Here is a 15794-nt window from a genome sequence, read left to right as displayed (position 1 = left end):
CTCTGAGAACAGTAAGGCTGGGCCAGGCACGGTGGATCATACCTGTAATCTCAGCACTTTGGGAGGCTGAGGCCGGCAGATCTCTTGAGGTCAGGGGTTTGACACTAGCCTGGCTAACATGGTGAAACCCCATCTCTACTAAAAATACAAAAATTAGCTGGGCGTGATGGCGGGCTCCTGTAATCTCAGCTATTCGGGTGGCTGAGGCAGAAAAATTGCTTGAACCCAGGAGGCGGATGATGCAGTGAGCTGAGATCTTGCCACTGCACTCCAGCCTAGGCAACAGAGTGAGACTGTGTCAAAACACAAACAAAAAAACGGCAGCCGGGCGCAGTGGCTCAAGCCTGTAATCCCAGCACTTTGGGAGGCCGAGACGTGCAGATCACGAGGTCAGGAGATCGAGACCATCCTGGCTAACACGGTGAAACCCCGTCTCTACTAAAAAATACAAAAAACTAGCCACACGAGGTGGCGGGCGCCTCTAGTCCTAGCTACTCGGGAGGCTGAGGCAGGAGAATGGCATAAACCCGGGAGGCGGAGCTTGCAGTGAGCTGAGATCCGGCCACTGCACTCCAGCCTGGGCGACAGAGCAAGACTCGATCTCAAAAACAAAAACAAAAACGGCTTGGCATGGTGGCCACAGCTGTAATCCCAGCACTTTGGGAGGCCGAGGCAGGCAGATCACCTGAGGTCAGGAGTTCAAGACCAGCCTGGCCAACATGGCGAAACCCCATCTCTACGAAAAATACAAAAATTAGCTGGGTGTGGTGGTATGTGCCTGTAAATCCCAGCTACTCGGGAGTCTGAGGCAGGAGAATCGCTTGAACCCAGGGTTGGGGGGCGTGGGGCAGAGATTGCAGTGAGCGATCGTGCCACTGCACTCCAGCCTGGGCAACAAATTGAGACTCTGTCTCAAAAACCAAAACAAATTTAAAAAACCATGTAGGTGCTCCACCCAGATCCTCTGGGAGTTCTTGCTGTTTCTGTGTGGCCCAGATTACCTTTGATGTGCTTTCAAAGGCCCACACCAGCACCTGAGACTCTTCTTAAAACTCCATCCTTAACAGACCTGCTTGCTTTACTGACAGATTTTAACCAGTGACTGCCAAGTGAAGAAATTAATCAGTGACTCTGAGGTTTAGCTCTCTCACCTTCCACCCTAAGGCATAATTGACTGGTTCTGGGCTTTTGCCTGAGGTCACGTCCTTGCTTGGCTTCCTCCCCTTCTCCTTCCTGCTTCCCCTGCTCTGTTTTGGGAGCACTTTCTTAACAAAGCACGTGGACCCGAATCCTCTCAGGGACTCTAACCAGAACCGTCCCTTCCTAGCTCAAAAGTCACCCATGGGCCAGGTGCAGTGGCTTATGCCTGTAATCCCACCACTTTGGGAGGCTGGGGTGGAAGGATCATTTGAGCCCAAGAGTTCAAGTCCAGCCCAGGGAAACATAGGGTTTTGTAGAAACCCTGTTTCTACAAAAAATTTTAAAATTTAGCCTGGCATGATGGTCCCAGCTACTCAGAAGGCTGAGGTGGGAGAATCTCTTGAGCCCAGGAGTTCAAGGCTGCAGGGAACTCTGTAGCCACTATATTCCAGCCTGGGCAACAGAGCAAGACCCCATTTCTAAATAAATACCCATGGGTCCCTACTGCCTCAAGATAAATCCCATGTTTCAGGGCCCTGGCCTCTGACTGCTGCCTGCTTCTCCAGCCTCACTGTCCTGCCCTGCAGCTGGCAGGATTTTTCAGTCCAGCAAGTCACTGTGGTTTCCTAGCCCCCTCCGTTTGACTTCCAGATACAACTTACCCTCCATCCCCCTGAAGGCTAGGAGATGGTACAGGCCTAGAGTCAGCCTTAGGAAGTGTGCTGTGGGAGCTCAGATGTGAAGGTAAGAGAACTTTCCAGTTCTCCTCCCAGCCCCACCAGGCCACCCTTAGGCCTTTCTTCTTCCCTGGCAAGGTGGGTAGGGTTTCCCACCTAAGACGTCATCTGGAGTTCTGATTCAAGTCTAACCTTGAGCCTACCTGATATCTTTGTCCAAATCCTTGCTCCTCCCTATCAGGACCCCACCTTTCCTTGCAGTGGGGCACCCAGTCCCTGCTGGGGCCTGCCAGGACACAACCTTGTATGTTCTTTTCCTTGGCAGCAGCAGACACAGTATTTTTAACCTTACTCAGGCTCGGGAATCAGTTGGCTCAGGAGGTTGCCCAGTCTGGCGACCTTCACCTCTAGAAACTGTGACTGCCAGGAAAGGAAGAGTTAGAACTGAGGCCCGAAGCTGGGTCAGTCTGGGCCTTCGATATTATCTGGGACCCGGAAACATTTGTTCAACGAGATGAATGAAAGCTCTTTGTGTAAGGTGCTGCAGTCATCCCACTCCCACCAAATCAAACATGCAACAGACTTGGGACCCATTCTACTCCTGGCCCACCAGGCTCTCAGGGCAGGTAAGAGACTGGGACACGAACCAGTTCAACCCAAGGGCTCAGTGAACCTGAATGGGGACAGAAACAAAAGCTCACCTGCCCTCCCCACACACAGGGCCCGAGAGGGCTTTCAAAATGTGAACTTTAATAACAAACAACAGGTCAGAGTGGGGGTTCCCCAGGAACGAGAATGACGGAGCTGTTGCTGGAGGCCTCAGGGTGCCCACTTCCCCTCTCCAAGGTCTGGAGGTGAGGAGACAATGGACCCTATTGAGGCGGGGCGGTGCCCAGCTCCATGTAAGTCCATCTGTCTGGGACCCTGAGACCCAAGATGCAGCAGCGTGTGGAGCAGGAGGCCACCCTGCCTGACCCGGGAGGTCCTGCAGGGAATGCGGCCCAGGCTGGTCAGGCGAGCAGGCCAAAGGCTGTGGGGTCAGATCCGGAAGCTTTCCTCCCGGCCATCGATGTGGCGGAGCCGCAGGTAGACATCCGTGCCAATGCCCTGCAGGGACTGCAGCTGCAGAGACCCACCGAGGTACTCCGCGTAGGCCCGTGACGTGGGCAACCCGAAGCCAAAGCTGGTAGTGGGCAGGGGGACAGGACAGGAGGCTTCAGAGGCTTGAGTCTCCTGGGGTCCCCCACCCCTCTATCCTGGCCTGGCAGGGTCTCACCCGTGCATGGGTCCTGACTGGGCGCCACTGTGCATGTCCAGGTGGCCAAAGAGGGGGCTGATCCGGGGGTCCTGTGTGCTGGCCTCAGCGGTAGTGAAGTGGTAGTCCATGACCCGGTCCAGATCTTTGTGAGCGATTCCTCCACCACGGTCTGAGATCCTAGCAAGATGGCAACAATAATGGGCTTGGCTCAGCTTTGACGGGGGACTCACCACCCAGCAAGCAGACAGTGCAAAGTTTGCCTTCCTGTCCCTTCCACCCAGAGCTGGAATGTGGTCCACCTAGACCCTTGGGCCTTGTTTGTATCATCCTCACCTCTGCCAGGGCCACTGACTGCTTATACCTTCTCACAGGATGTGACATTTATCCTCGGCCCAGCATCCTAGACCAACTCCTGACTGCTTCTCAATTTCAAGCTCCTCAGCTGCTGACAGAGACAGGATACCTAGACCTGCAGCTGGCCCCAGATCCATTAATAAGCAGCTCATGGCCATCTCAGGATCCAGAGAATAGTTTATCTGGTCAGGGACCAAGTCCCAGAATGGGGCAGGAAGGGGCTCAAGGTCCTAGATCAAGTCAGAAACAGTGCCTGGACCCCCATCCCATCCACCTCAGCCGAACTCCCACACTCGGGGCAAACCTGATGATCAGATCGACATCATTGTTGGCGATGGTGATGACCACATCTGGGACATTGTAGGGAGTGTCTAGGTGACTCTCCATTGTGGCTCTATGCAGAGGGGAAAGACCAGTAAGTAGAAGCACTCCGGTTCCTGTCTGCCTCCCACCCAGCACATCCAGCCACCCCACCTCATAGCATTCTTGAGCAGCTCCGGCAGGATGTAGTCCAGTGGCATAGGGATGAAGGGAAACCGGGCGGCCACGTGGCCATTGATGCGGACACGGGGCGCGTTGCCATACTTGTGCTCACACAGGCGTCTGTGGACAGGAGCGAGGGTTCAGTCAGGGGCCCCTCCACCAGTGGTTTGCAACTGGAGACAATTCTGCCCCCCCCCCCCAAGTAATATATGGCAATGTACAGAGACATTTTTGTTTGTCACAACTAGGCAATACTACTGGCGCCAGGGATGCTGCTGAGCTTGCTAACATGCACAGGGCAGCCCCTATGACAAAGAATTATCTGGCTGGAAATGTCAATAGTGCCATCATTGAGAAACCCTGCTCCCCACAGACCATGCCCCGGGCAAGGGCTCAGACCCAATCCTTCCCTGCCCCAGACGTCTGACCACCCACTGAGCCATTCTTGCCTCACCTGGCAAAGTCCACCCACTTCTCAATAATCTTCTTTGGTGAGAGACGAGTACAGATGATGCCAACAAAGTCAGGCTGGCCGGAGAAAGGAGGTCAGGACTACCCACACCCCTAGCCCCACCCCCAGATGCTGGCAACTTCGGAACTGCCCCAAAGCACCAGCTCCACAGCCTCAACCCCCAGGCCCCTGACACGGATCCCCAGCCCAGTCTCCTCTGTCTCACTTAACGTTCCCAGGCGGGTCTCAGGTCCCAGAGCCCCACCTTGTCCTCATGCAGCGCCAGGTGATGCGTGGCCAACATGCGGATTCCAAGCCTCGAAGTCAGCGTCTTGTCCAAGAAGTAGCGGACGAGCTTTTCATCCTGTAAAGAGTGAGGTCTCAGAATCCCGCGCCCTTCCCAGCCCCCAGCAGGCCCAACCCCTCCTTCACTGCCCCAACCTCTATGTGCTTCCGGCTCTCACGCAGGCCCTCTGCCAAGAGGGTCACCACATCCTTGTGGTCATCCAGCAGCTGTCGCACCAGCTGGCAGTACCGGGTGTCGTCTGCCTGGTCCTTAATCTGCAGGTCACAGAGTCATGAGGAAGGGTGGTCCAAGACCAACCTCTCAGCCCCTCACCCTGCTCTGGCCCAGCACTCACCGGAGGGAAGTCTGTCAGTTTCTGGAAGGCACGGATGTATAGCTCGTGCTGCAACAAAGAGGTGTGGGAATTCACAGAGCTGCATGGGCACTGAGCAGAGAACGGCCACCCCCACCTACCCATGGGGATCACCACCCAACTGGTCGACCACGTGATCAAACCCCTACTGCCACCCTTCCAGGCTCCATGAATACACACCTTTGACTTCTGAGGGCCTGGGGTTGAATACTGTGTGGCCCTGACACCTTTAGGCAAGCAATCGTCTGCCACTCTGGGCCCCAGACTCCCCACTTGCCCCCTGGGCAGGGTGGCCCCCTGACTGAAGGTCCTCTCTACCTTACCACGTGCAGTATGGTGGGGTTGCAGCCAATGATGAAAGGAAGGCAGCGGAAGCCCTTGATGCGGTGAGCAATCCTCACTGGAAGTTCTTGTTGCAGGTACCGAGCACTTTTCTAGGAGAAAAAGAGAAGGGAAGGCGGGGCTGGAGCCTGAGGGTCCCGGAGAGCTCCAGGATCCACGAGGAAAATAGAGGGCGTGAATCTTACCAGAAGGTGGCTGCCGTCCTGAGAGCGGCCGGAGTAGAGCATCATGGTGGGCGTGAGGCGGACTGAGGGCTAGGGAGGGAGAGGGGCCTTGAGCAGAGAACCCCCAACACTCTCCCTCGCAGCCACATCCCGGACCCCGGGCTGGCCGCCCCCTTGCGCACCTTCTCAGCTGCCGCGTCGATGGCAGACTGGTTGTAAAAGGAGGTTACGGTCTTGGAGCGCTCCCGAGCCATCTCCACGTGGTGTGTGTCGGTGGCTGACGTCGAGCGGGCACGGAGCGCCAGTGCGGGCCCCAGGAGGGGCCGGAGCGGAGGCCTGCCTCGGGGGCCGCTCCCCAGTACCGACGCCAGGATCATCGTCCTGCTCCTTTCAGATCTGGTGGCCGCTAGGGCTGAGGACCCGCTAGGGCTGAGGACCCAGGTGACCCGAAATGGCGCAAGGGAGTGTGGGTGGGTAGGGGCTCTTCTCCGACTTCAGGGACCAGGGTGCATAGAGGATGCTGACAGGCTCAGCCCTCGGAGGGCGCTCCCATCTACCGGGGCAGGGAAGAGGAAGTTGTAAGGATCTGAATCTACACAGCCTGCACCGTATCTCCACCTGTGCATCAGTCTACCCAGACCCGGGTGACCTCTCCCCACCCCTCCCACCGGTTCCCCAGACGCACACAGGCTGCGCCCAAAGGACCTAGCCTCCTGGGGCTTCTATTCCCCAACCCGAGGCTCTACTGGTGGTGGGAGGGCTAACGGGGGAGGAGCCCCTCAGACCCTTCCAGGCCGAAAACCTCGCCGCGGCGCCCCGGGGTCCCGGGCACCCTCCTCAGGGGGCGGGACTGCCCCTGCCTGCCCAGCGCCTTCAAACTCGGGCGCCGGGAGCGCGGCCGGCAGACATGCGACACCAGCGCTGGGCCTCCGGGGCCAGCTTGGGAGGGTGCGGCCCGGAGTCCCCAGCGGGGCCCCCCACGCGGGTCACTTGGTTCGGCCCGGATGCCCCCCATATGGTAGATGCCACCCCGTCTGCGCGCCCGCGCTGTGATGGAGACTGCGGACGTACGCCGCGGGGCCTCCGCGAACTTGGTAAGCCGGAGTCGCCCCACTTACCGCGGGGCCGGAGCCAGGGCCCGGGTCCCAGCGGAAGGGCTTGAACAGTCCACTCGCCCGGCGCCCAGCCGCCTGCGCCTCTGCCGCCGTGACGTCGCGTGGGCGGCAGCGCCTGGTGCGTCCTGGGAGTTGTAGTTTGGTCTGAGGACGTGCAGCCCCGGGCGCCCCCGCATCCAGGCCACGCCCCTGCTCCCTGACCCCAAACAGCACCGCTTCCTCCACACGGCTTCCGAGGCTCTCCGTGTCCCTCCCGGCCTCTATCTTCCGCTCTATGAAACGGGCTCCCTGGGAGCTGGAAGATCTTAGATGTAAGCGCACAAATCACGTCCTACCTGACTCTTTCTCGGAGGTGTTGTCTTCCTTCCAGTTCTTGGTTCATTTATGGGAAACCAGGCTGGCTGGTTCAAACCCCAGCTCCTTAATATCTGGAGCAAGTTATTTAACTTGCTTGGTAAGATGAAGAAGTATCATCAGTCTTGAGGTTGTGTGGATTACATGAATTTATATGACTGCCTAAAACAGTGCCAGGCGTGGAATTAGCACTATATAAGGGTTAGGCATTATTATTATTCACTCATGTCTGCAGAGAATGCAAGTCGCTGACTGGGTGTCTTTTCTGCACCAGGAGAGGAGATTGGGCAGTGAGTTGAATAGATCTTTCCGTGCCCTGCACAAGAAAACAGTTTCAGTTATCATTGGCTGTGATGAGCACTCTCAGAGGAGGCTGCGGGAGCCTCAGATAGGAACTGAGACAGCTGTGTAGGTGCAGCCTGAGTAGGACTTGCAAGGGAGCAGGGTGGGAAGGGTGTGTGGCAGGATAGACAACAGCCCAGATGGTTTGAGGATATGGCTGGAGCCATATGGGATCTGGGAAGGAGAAGGGCAGCGGCAGAGAACGAAGGACAAGTCTGCAGTTGTCCTAAGGTAGTTAGGAACCATTGAAGGGTTTTAACTGGTGAGCTCTCCTTAGACAGAGCCCCCTGTCTGCAGTGATTTAGAGTGGGGCATTTGGTGAGAACAAAGGCAGAGAAACCAGAAAGAAGGCAATTACTTTAGGTTGGGCGCGGTGGCTCAGGTCTGTAATCCCAGCACGTTGGGAAGACAAGGTGGGCGGATCTCAGGATGTTCGAGACTCAGCCTAGCCAACATGGCACAAACCCCATCTCTACTAAAGATACAAAAATCAGTCGGATGTTTTTTTTGGGGGGGGGTGCCTGTAATCCCAGCTACTCGGGAGGCTGAGACAGGAGAGTGGCTCAAACCCCAGAGGTGGAGGTTGCAGTGAGCTGGTATCTCACCACTGCTCTCCAGCCTGGCAACAAGAGCAAAACTCCGTCGCAAAAAAAAAAAGAAAACAAAATTATCCAGGGAGGAGGTGCTGGAGGGGACACGTTTCAGTGTGTGCACGTGCATAGGTGTGTAGTGTGTATCTGTACTAACTGGAATTTTCTTTACCATGGCTATATATTTCCTAAACATGTTCAATTAAAAGTGCTAAGTGAAGCAAGTGACATTTTTGGAGGCTGTCTTTTTAAATTTATTTATTTGGAGATGGGGTCTTGCTCTGTTGCTCAAGCTGGAATACAGTGGCTCCATCCTAGCTCACTGCAGCCTCCAACTTAAGTGATCCTCCCACCTCAGCCTCAAGTAGCTGAGACTGTAAGTGTGCACACTACCCCTGGGTAATTTTTTCCCCCCTCAAGCAATCCTTTTGCCACGACCTTCCAAAGCGCTGGGATTACAGATGTAACCCACTGTGCCTGGCCTATTTTTGTTAGAGCTGGGGTCTCACCATGTTGCCCAGGCTGGTCTCAAATTCCTGGCCTCAGCCCTCTGAGTTGTTGGGGTTACAGGAGTGAGCCACTGGGCCTGGAGGCTGTCTTTAAACTTGGAGGTCGGACAGGTGCGGTGGCTCACGCTTGTAGTCCTAGCACTTTGAGAGGCTGAGGCGGGCGGATCACCTGAGGTCAGGAGTTCGAGACCAGCCTGGCCAACATGGTGAAACCCTGTCTTTACAACTACAAAAATTAGCCAGATGCAGTGGCACGCACCTGTAATCCCTGCTACTCTGGAGGCTGAGGCAGAAGAATTGCTTGAACCCGGGAGGCGGAGGTTGCAGTGAGCCAAGATCGCGCCACTGCACTCCAGCCTGGGCGACAGAGCCAGACTCTGTCTCAAAAATAAATGAATAGGCCGGGCGCGGTGGCTCACGCCTGTGATCCCAGCACTTTGGGAGGCGGAGGCGGGTGGATCACGAGGTCAGGAGATCGAGACCATCCTGGCTAACACGGTGAAATCCCGTCTCCACTGAAAAATAGAAAAAATTAGCCGGGGGTGGTGGTGGGCGCCTGTAGTCCCAGCTACTCGGGAGGCTGAGGCAGGAGAATGGCGTGAACCCGGGAGGCGGAGCTTGCAGTGAGCCGAGATGGCGCCACTGCACTCCAGCCTGGGCGACAGAGCGAGACTCCGTCTCAAAATAATAATAATAATGATAATAATAATAAATAATAATAAACTTGGAGGTGAAAAATAAATAATAATATAATAATATAAACTTGGAGGGAAGACTCCTCACCGTGGCTGGCCTGCCTGAGCAACTGGGGGCCGACCACAGGAAAGGAGCGTCCTGTGTCTCTGGGTTTCCTCTTTGCCCCCCACCCACACCGTTCCCACCCGTTATTTCCCAACGTCCTGGAGTACAGCCAGGCGGCGGCAGCCCGGAGGCAGGCACGGCTGGAGCCCGTGGGAGAAGGGAGCAGTAATGGTGCCCCTGGCGGGGAGGACGGGCTGCGGAAAGCAGCAAAGGACTGGCAGTGCTCTGTGCGCCAGAATCCGGCGCTCACGTGGCCGCGGCGTGGACAGGAGCCGCAGGCGGAGGAGGCTGCGGCTGCCACCGAGGCGGAGGCGTCTGGCACAGGCTTCACCCCATTTGACCCGGCGTGCTCGGCCACTGCTCGGCCCGGAGTCGCTGCTGCCCCCGGCGGCGGAGGTTGGTCATGCACCCCGCGACTCCCTTTTCAGAATACTGTATCCAGGTCAGGCAGCTTTCTAAGCGCTTTCGATGTGTTTCTAAAAATATACATATACTCGATGTAAAAGAGAACTGTATGTATTTATTTATCGAGACAAGATATCGCGCATGTCGCCAAGGCTGGAGTGCAGTGGTGCGATCACAGCTCACTACAGCCTCGAACTCCTGTTCTCAAGCAATCCTCCTGCCTCAGTCTCCCAAAGCACTAGAATTACAGGCATGAGCCCCACGCCTGGCCTAAAACATTATTTTATTTTATTTTATTTTTTTCTGAAACAGTGTCTCACTCTGTTACCCAGGGTAGAATGCAATGGCATGTTCATGGCTTAGGGCAGCCAAAACATCCCTGACTCAAGCGATCCTCCTACCTCAGCCTCCTGAGTGGCTGTGACCACAGGTGCCTGCCACCACACCCAGCTGATTTTTAAAAATTTTTTGTAGGGACGGGATCTCCTTACGTTGCTCAGGCTGGTATTGATGGACTTTCTGGCCTCAAGCGATACTCCCATCTCAGCTTCCCAAAGTGTTGGGATTACAGGCGTGAGCCACAACTACCTTCTCTTCTTTCTTCTTCTTCTTTCTTTCTTCTTCTCCTTCTTCTTCTCCTTCTTCTTCTCCTCCTCCCCCTCCCCCTCCCCCTCCCCCTCCCCCCCCTCCTCCCCCTCCTCCTCCTCCTCCTCCTCCTCCTCCTCCTTCTTCTTCTTCTTCTTCTTGACACAGTCTCGCTCCGTAGCCCAGGCTGAAGAGCAGTGGCGCGATCTGGGCTCACTGCAAGCTCCGCCTCCAGGGTTCACACGCCATTCCCCTGCCTCAGCCTCCCAAGTAGCTGGGACTACAGGTACCTGCCACCACGCCCAGCTAATTTTTTCTATTTTTAGTAGAGATGGAATTTCACCGTGTTAGCCAGGTTGGTCTCCATCTCCTGACCTCGTGATCCGCCCACCTCGGCCTCCCAAAGTGCTGGGATTACAGGCGTGAGCCACCGCGCCCGGCACTTCTTTTTTTTTTTTTGAGACAGAGTCTTGCACTGTAACCCAGGCTGGAGTGTAGTGGCACAATCTCGGTTCACTGCAACCTCTGCCTCCCAGCTTCAAGCAATTCTGGTGCCTCAGCCTCCCAAGTAGCTGGAATTACAGGTGCATACCACCATGCCTGACTAATTTTTGTAGAGATAGGGTTTCACCATGTTGGCCAGCCTGGCCTCAGATTCCTGACCTCAGGGTATCTATCCGCCTCGTCTTCCCAAAGTGCTGGGATTACAGGCATGAGCAACGGAGCCAAGCAGGGCCTGGCCAACTTCTTACCATATAACTTTGTCACTTCTTATATCAAGAGGTGAGGGAGTCTATGTTCCTTCCCTTTGGAACTGGGAAAGCTTGTGATTACAGTGGAAGGGATGTTATGTGATTTCTCAGTTTAGATAAAAAAAAAATATGTAACTTCCACCTGGCTTTCTGGAGCACATGTGCTACGGTCCTGAGCTGCCAGGTAGGCAGTCTGACTGCCCTATATTATTATTATTTTATTTTTAAATTGAGACAGAGTCTTGTGCTGTGACCAAGGCTGGAGTGCAGTGGCGCGATCTTGGCTCATTGCAGCCTTCACCTCCTGGGTTCAAAGGATTCTCCTGCTTCAGCCTCCCAAGTAGCTGGGATTACAGGCATGCACCACCACACCTGGATAATTTTTAGTAGAGAAGGGTTTCTCCATGTTGGCCAGGCTGGTGCCCTGTATGAATTATTTATTGCTGTGTAACAAATTACCCCCAAAACATAGCACCATGCTGGAGTGCAATGGCACGATCTCAGCTCACTGCAACTTCTGCCTCCTGGGTTCAAGCGATTCTCCTGCCTCAGCCTCCCTAGTAGCTGGGATTACAGGTGCCCACCACCATGCCCAGCTAATTTTTTGTATTTTTAGTAGAGACAGGGTTTCACTATGTTGGCCAGGCTGGTCTCCATCTCCTGACCTCAGGTGATCCACCCACCTCAGCCTCCCAAAGTGCTGGGATTACAGGCATGAGCCACCATACTCTGCTCAAACATAACATCTTTAAAAAAATTTTTTTTAAATAGAGACAAGGTCTCACTATGTTGCCCAGGCTGTTCTTGAACTTGGACTCCTGAGCTCAAGTGATCCTCCCACCTCGGCCTTCCAAAGTGCTGGGATTACAGGTGTGAGCCACTGTGCCCCACCAATATCTTAAAACAATAAACACTGGCCAGGCGTGGTGGCTCACACTTGTAATCCCAGCATTTTGGGAGGCCAAGGTGGGCAGATCATGAGGTCAGGAGATCGAGACTATCCTGGCTAACACGGTGAAACGCCGTCTCTACTGAAAATACAAAAAACTTAGCTGGGCGTGGTGGTGGGCGCCTGTAGTCCCAGCTACTCAGGAGGCTGAAGCAGGAGAATGGCATGACCCCGGGAGGTGGAGTTTGCGGTGAGCCGAGATCGTGCCACTGTGCTCCAGCCTGGGCAATAGAGTGAGACCTCAAAACAAACAAACAAACAAAAAACAATAAAACTTATTCTCGGCCGGGCGCGGTGGCTCAAACCTGTAATCCCAGCACTTTGGGAGGCCGAGATGGGCGGATCACGAGGTCAGGAGATCAAGACCATCCTGGCTAACACGGTGAAACCCCGTCTCTACTAAAAATACAAAAACTAGCTGGGCGAGGTGGCGGGCGCCTGTAGTCTCAGCTACTCGGGAGGCTGAGGCAGGAGAATGGCGTAAACCCGGGAGGCAGAGCTTGCAGTGAGCTGAGATCCGGCCACTGCACTCCAGCCTGGGCGACAGAGCAAGACTCTGCCTCAAAAAAAAAAAAAAAAAACTTATTCTCACACACAGTTTCCTTGGGTCAGGAATCTGGGAGCAGCTTAGCCACGGGGTTCTGGCTCAGGGTCACTCATGAAGTGCAGTCAAAATGTTGGCCATGCCAGGTGCGGTGGCTCACGCCTGTAATGCCAGCACTTTGGGAGGCCGAGGCAGGCGGATCACAAGGTCAGGAGATCAAGACTATTCCTGGCTAATACGGTGAAACCCCATCTCTGCTAAAAATACAAAATATTAGCCAGGCATGGTGGTACACGCCTGTAGTCCCAGCTACTCGGGAGGCTGCGGCAGGACAATTGCTTGAACCTGGGAGGTGGAGCTTGCAGTGAGCCAAGATTGTGCCACTGCACTCCAGCCTGGGCAACAGAGCGAGACTTCGTCTCAAAAAAAAAAAAAAAAAAGTTGGCCAATGCTACTGTTATCTGAAGGCGTGACTGTTTTACAGAATCTGATTCCAAGGTAACTCCCTTGTATGCTCAGCAGGTTAATGCTGGTTGTTGGCAGGAGGCCTGTCATTCTCAAGGTTGGGGTCCAGCCCCAGCTGAGGTGCGAGAGGAATGGGTGGACGTGAGGCACGGAGCGAGAAGAGCGCTCAAGAGACAGCAGGTAAATAAGACATGGTTTTATTCAGCAGGTCTCTCATGATCAGCATCTTACTCTCAAACTGTCTGCTGCTTCCTCCGGCGGCTGGCTCCCACACACACACAGCTGTGTGGCCAGCTCTCCCTTCAGGGTCAGCAGCTTCACTCTTTCTTTTCTTTTCTTTCTTTCTTTTTTTTTTTTTTTTTTTCTGAGATGGAGTCTTGTGCTATTGCCTAGGCTGCAGTGCAGTGGTGTGATCTCAGCTCACTGCAACCTCTGCCTCCTGGGTTCAAGCAATTCTCCTGCCTCAGCCTCCTGAGTAGCTGGGATTACAGGCATGCACCACCATGGCCGGCTAATTTTTGTATTTTTAGTTGAGATCGGGTTTCACCATGTTGAGCGGGCTGGTCTCAAACTCCTGACCTCGTGATCCACCCACCTTGGCCTCCCAAAGTACTGAGATTACAGGCATGAGCCACCACGCCCTGCAGCTTCACTCTTTCTCCCTCTTGGCACCAGCAAGCTGAGCTGTGTCTTGGCTTCCCTGAGATGGACAGCTCTGGCTTTCTCTCTTTCTCTGGACACAAGCACCTGCACAAGAGCCATGTCCCATGTCAAGCCATGTTGGGCCAAGCCCTGTGCACAGTGTCAGCAGGGCAATTATACCTTTTACAGACAACAGTGGCTCAGAGCCAAGTGATGAGCCTTCCCATGTTATGGCTACACGGCTGTGATAACAAGTGGAGCTATATGCCTGCACTCTAAACTCACTGAGTCACTCTGGATGTTTACTTTGGCCTATGCCCACTTGACTGCAGCACACCCATGTTCCTTATAGGGCCTCAGTTCCTCACTAAGGAGACCTCTCCCTAGGGTTACTTGAGTGCCTTCATATCATGGTAGCTGGCTTTGTCTAGAATGAGTGATCTACAAAGGAGCAAAATGGAAGCCACAATATCTTCATGAGTTAGCCTCTAAAGTCACACATTGTCATTTCTGCATTATCCCAATGGGCCAGTTCAGCCCCTTTCAAAGTGAGAAGAGACTGCACATGGTATCAATACCAGGAAGCAGGAATCATTGAGGACCATTTTGGAAGCTGACTATCAAAGCCTTGAGGTTGCCATGCTGTGAGGAAGCCCAAGCTAGCCCATGCAGAGGACGACATGGATAGGCCCGGAGACTACTGAGAGAGAGGGAGATGCTAGGTTATCTTTCAGTTGCTTTAGCTGCTCATTGTTCCAGCTTTAGCCACCATCTGCCTGCAATTGTATGAGCCAGAAATAGCCAGGTAATACTGTCTTCCCAAATTCCTAGTGCACAAAAACTGTCAGAGGCTGGGGGCAGTGGCTTACTCCTGTAATCCCAGCAGCACTTTGGGAAACCAAGGTGGGAGAATTGCTTGAGCCCAGGAGTTAGAGGCAATATAACAACACCTTGTCTCTAACAGGAAAAAAAAAAGAAAAAAAAAAAAGAGCCAGGCACCGTGGCTCATGCCTGTAATCCCAGTACTGAGATTACAGGCCAAGGAGGGTGGATCATGAGATCAGGAGTTCGAGACCAGCCTGGCCAATATGGTGAAACCCCTGTCTCTACTGAAAATGCAAAAATCAGCCGGGCATAGTGGCTGGCACCTGTAATCACAGCTACTCAGGAGGCTAAGGCAGGAGAATAGCTTAAATCCGGGAGGCGGAGAGTGCAGTGAGCCAAGATTGCACCACTACATTCCAGCCTGGGCGACAGAGCAGGACTATCCCAAATAAACAAACAAACAAACAAACAAACAAATAAATAAATAAATAAATAAATAAAATGCTAGAAGAAAATATGGTCAGTCGGGGTGTGGTGGCTCACGCCTGTAATCCCAGCACTTTAGGAGGCCAGGGCAGGCGGATCACCTGAGGTCGGGAGTTCAAGACCAGCCTGACCAACATGGAGAAACCCTGTCTCTACTAAAAATACAAAATTAGCCGGGTGTGGTGGCACATGCCTATAATCCCAGCTACTAGGGAGACTGAGGCAGGAGAATCACTTGAACCTGGGAGGCAGAGGTTGCGGTGAGCTGAAATCGTGCCATTGCACTCCAGCCTGGGCAACAAAAGTGAAACTCTGTCTCAAAAAAAAAAAAAAAAAGGCCTGGCACGGTGGCTTACGCCTGTAAACCCAGCATTTTGGGAGGCCGAGGCGGGTGGATCACAAGGTCAGGAGATCGAGACCATCCTGGCTAACACGGTGAAACACCATCTCTACTAAAAAATAGAAAAAATCAGCTGGGCGTGGTGGTGGGTGCCTGTAGTCCCAGCTACTCAGGAGACTGAGGCAGCAGAATGGCGACAGAGCGAGACTCTGTGATCCCGTGTCAAAAAATAAAAAAATAAAGAAATAAAGAAAAGAAAATATGGTCAAAATATTTTATAACTCTTAAAGTGAGGAAGGCAATCTCGGCTCACTACAACTTCCGCCTCCCAGGTTCAAATGATTCTCCTGCCTCAGCCTCCTGAGTAGGTGGGATAACAGATGCCCGCCACCATGCCCAGCTAATTTTTGTATTTTTAGTAGAGATGGGGTTTCGCCATGTTGGCCGGGCTTGTCTTAAACTCCTGACTTCAGGTGATCCACCCACCTCAGCCTCCCAAAGTGCTGGGATTACAGGTAGCATGAGCTACCATGCCCCACCTAATTTTAAAAATATTTATAAA

The 15794-nt window shown here is 53.9% G+C and overlaps 1 protein-coding gene across 1 annotated transcript; it reads right to left on the bottom strand.

The window, feature by feature from the left end:
* Positions 1 to 2546: 2546 nt before the first annotated feature.
* On the bottom strand, positions 2547 to 6826 carry BCKDK (branched chain keto acid dehydrogenase kinase). The gene is made up of 12 exons (XM_023191173.1): positions 6647 to 6826; positions 5711 to 6081; positions 5550 to 5618; positions 5346 to 5456; positions 5005 to 5052; positions 4805 to 4924; positions 4629 to 4727; positions 4367 to 4440; positions 3904 to 4032; positions 3734 to 3823; positions 3094 to 3252; positions 2547 to 3000 (listed from the first exon to the last, which is right to left on the bottom strand). The coding sequence occupies exons 2-12, from the start codon at positions 5903 to 5905 to the stop codon at positions 2856 to 2858; spliced, it is 1239 nt and encodes a 412-aa protein (XP_023046941.1). The 5' UTR covers positions 5906 to 6081; positions 6647 to 6826; the 3' UTR covers positions 2547 to 2855.
* Positions 6827 to 15794: the final 8968 nt, after the last annotated feature.

Source organism: Piliocolobus tephrosceles, chromosome 17, assembly GCF_002776525.5.
Source record: "Piliocolobus tephrosceles isolate RC106 chromosome 17, ASM277652v3, whole genome shotgun sequence".
Taxonomy (NCBI): Eukaryota; Metazoa; Chordata; class Mammalia; order Primates; family Cercopithecidae; genus Piliocolobus; species Piliocolobus tephrosceles.
This window is presented reverse-complemented; position numbering and strand designations above follow the sequence as displayed.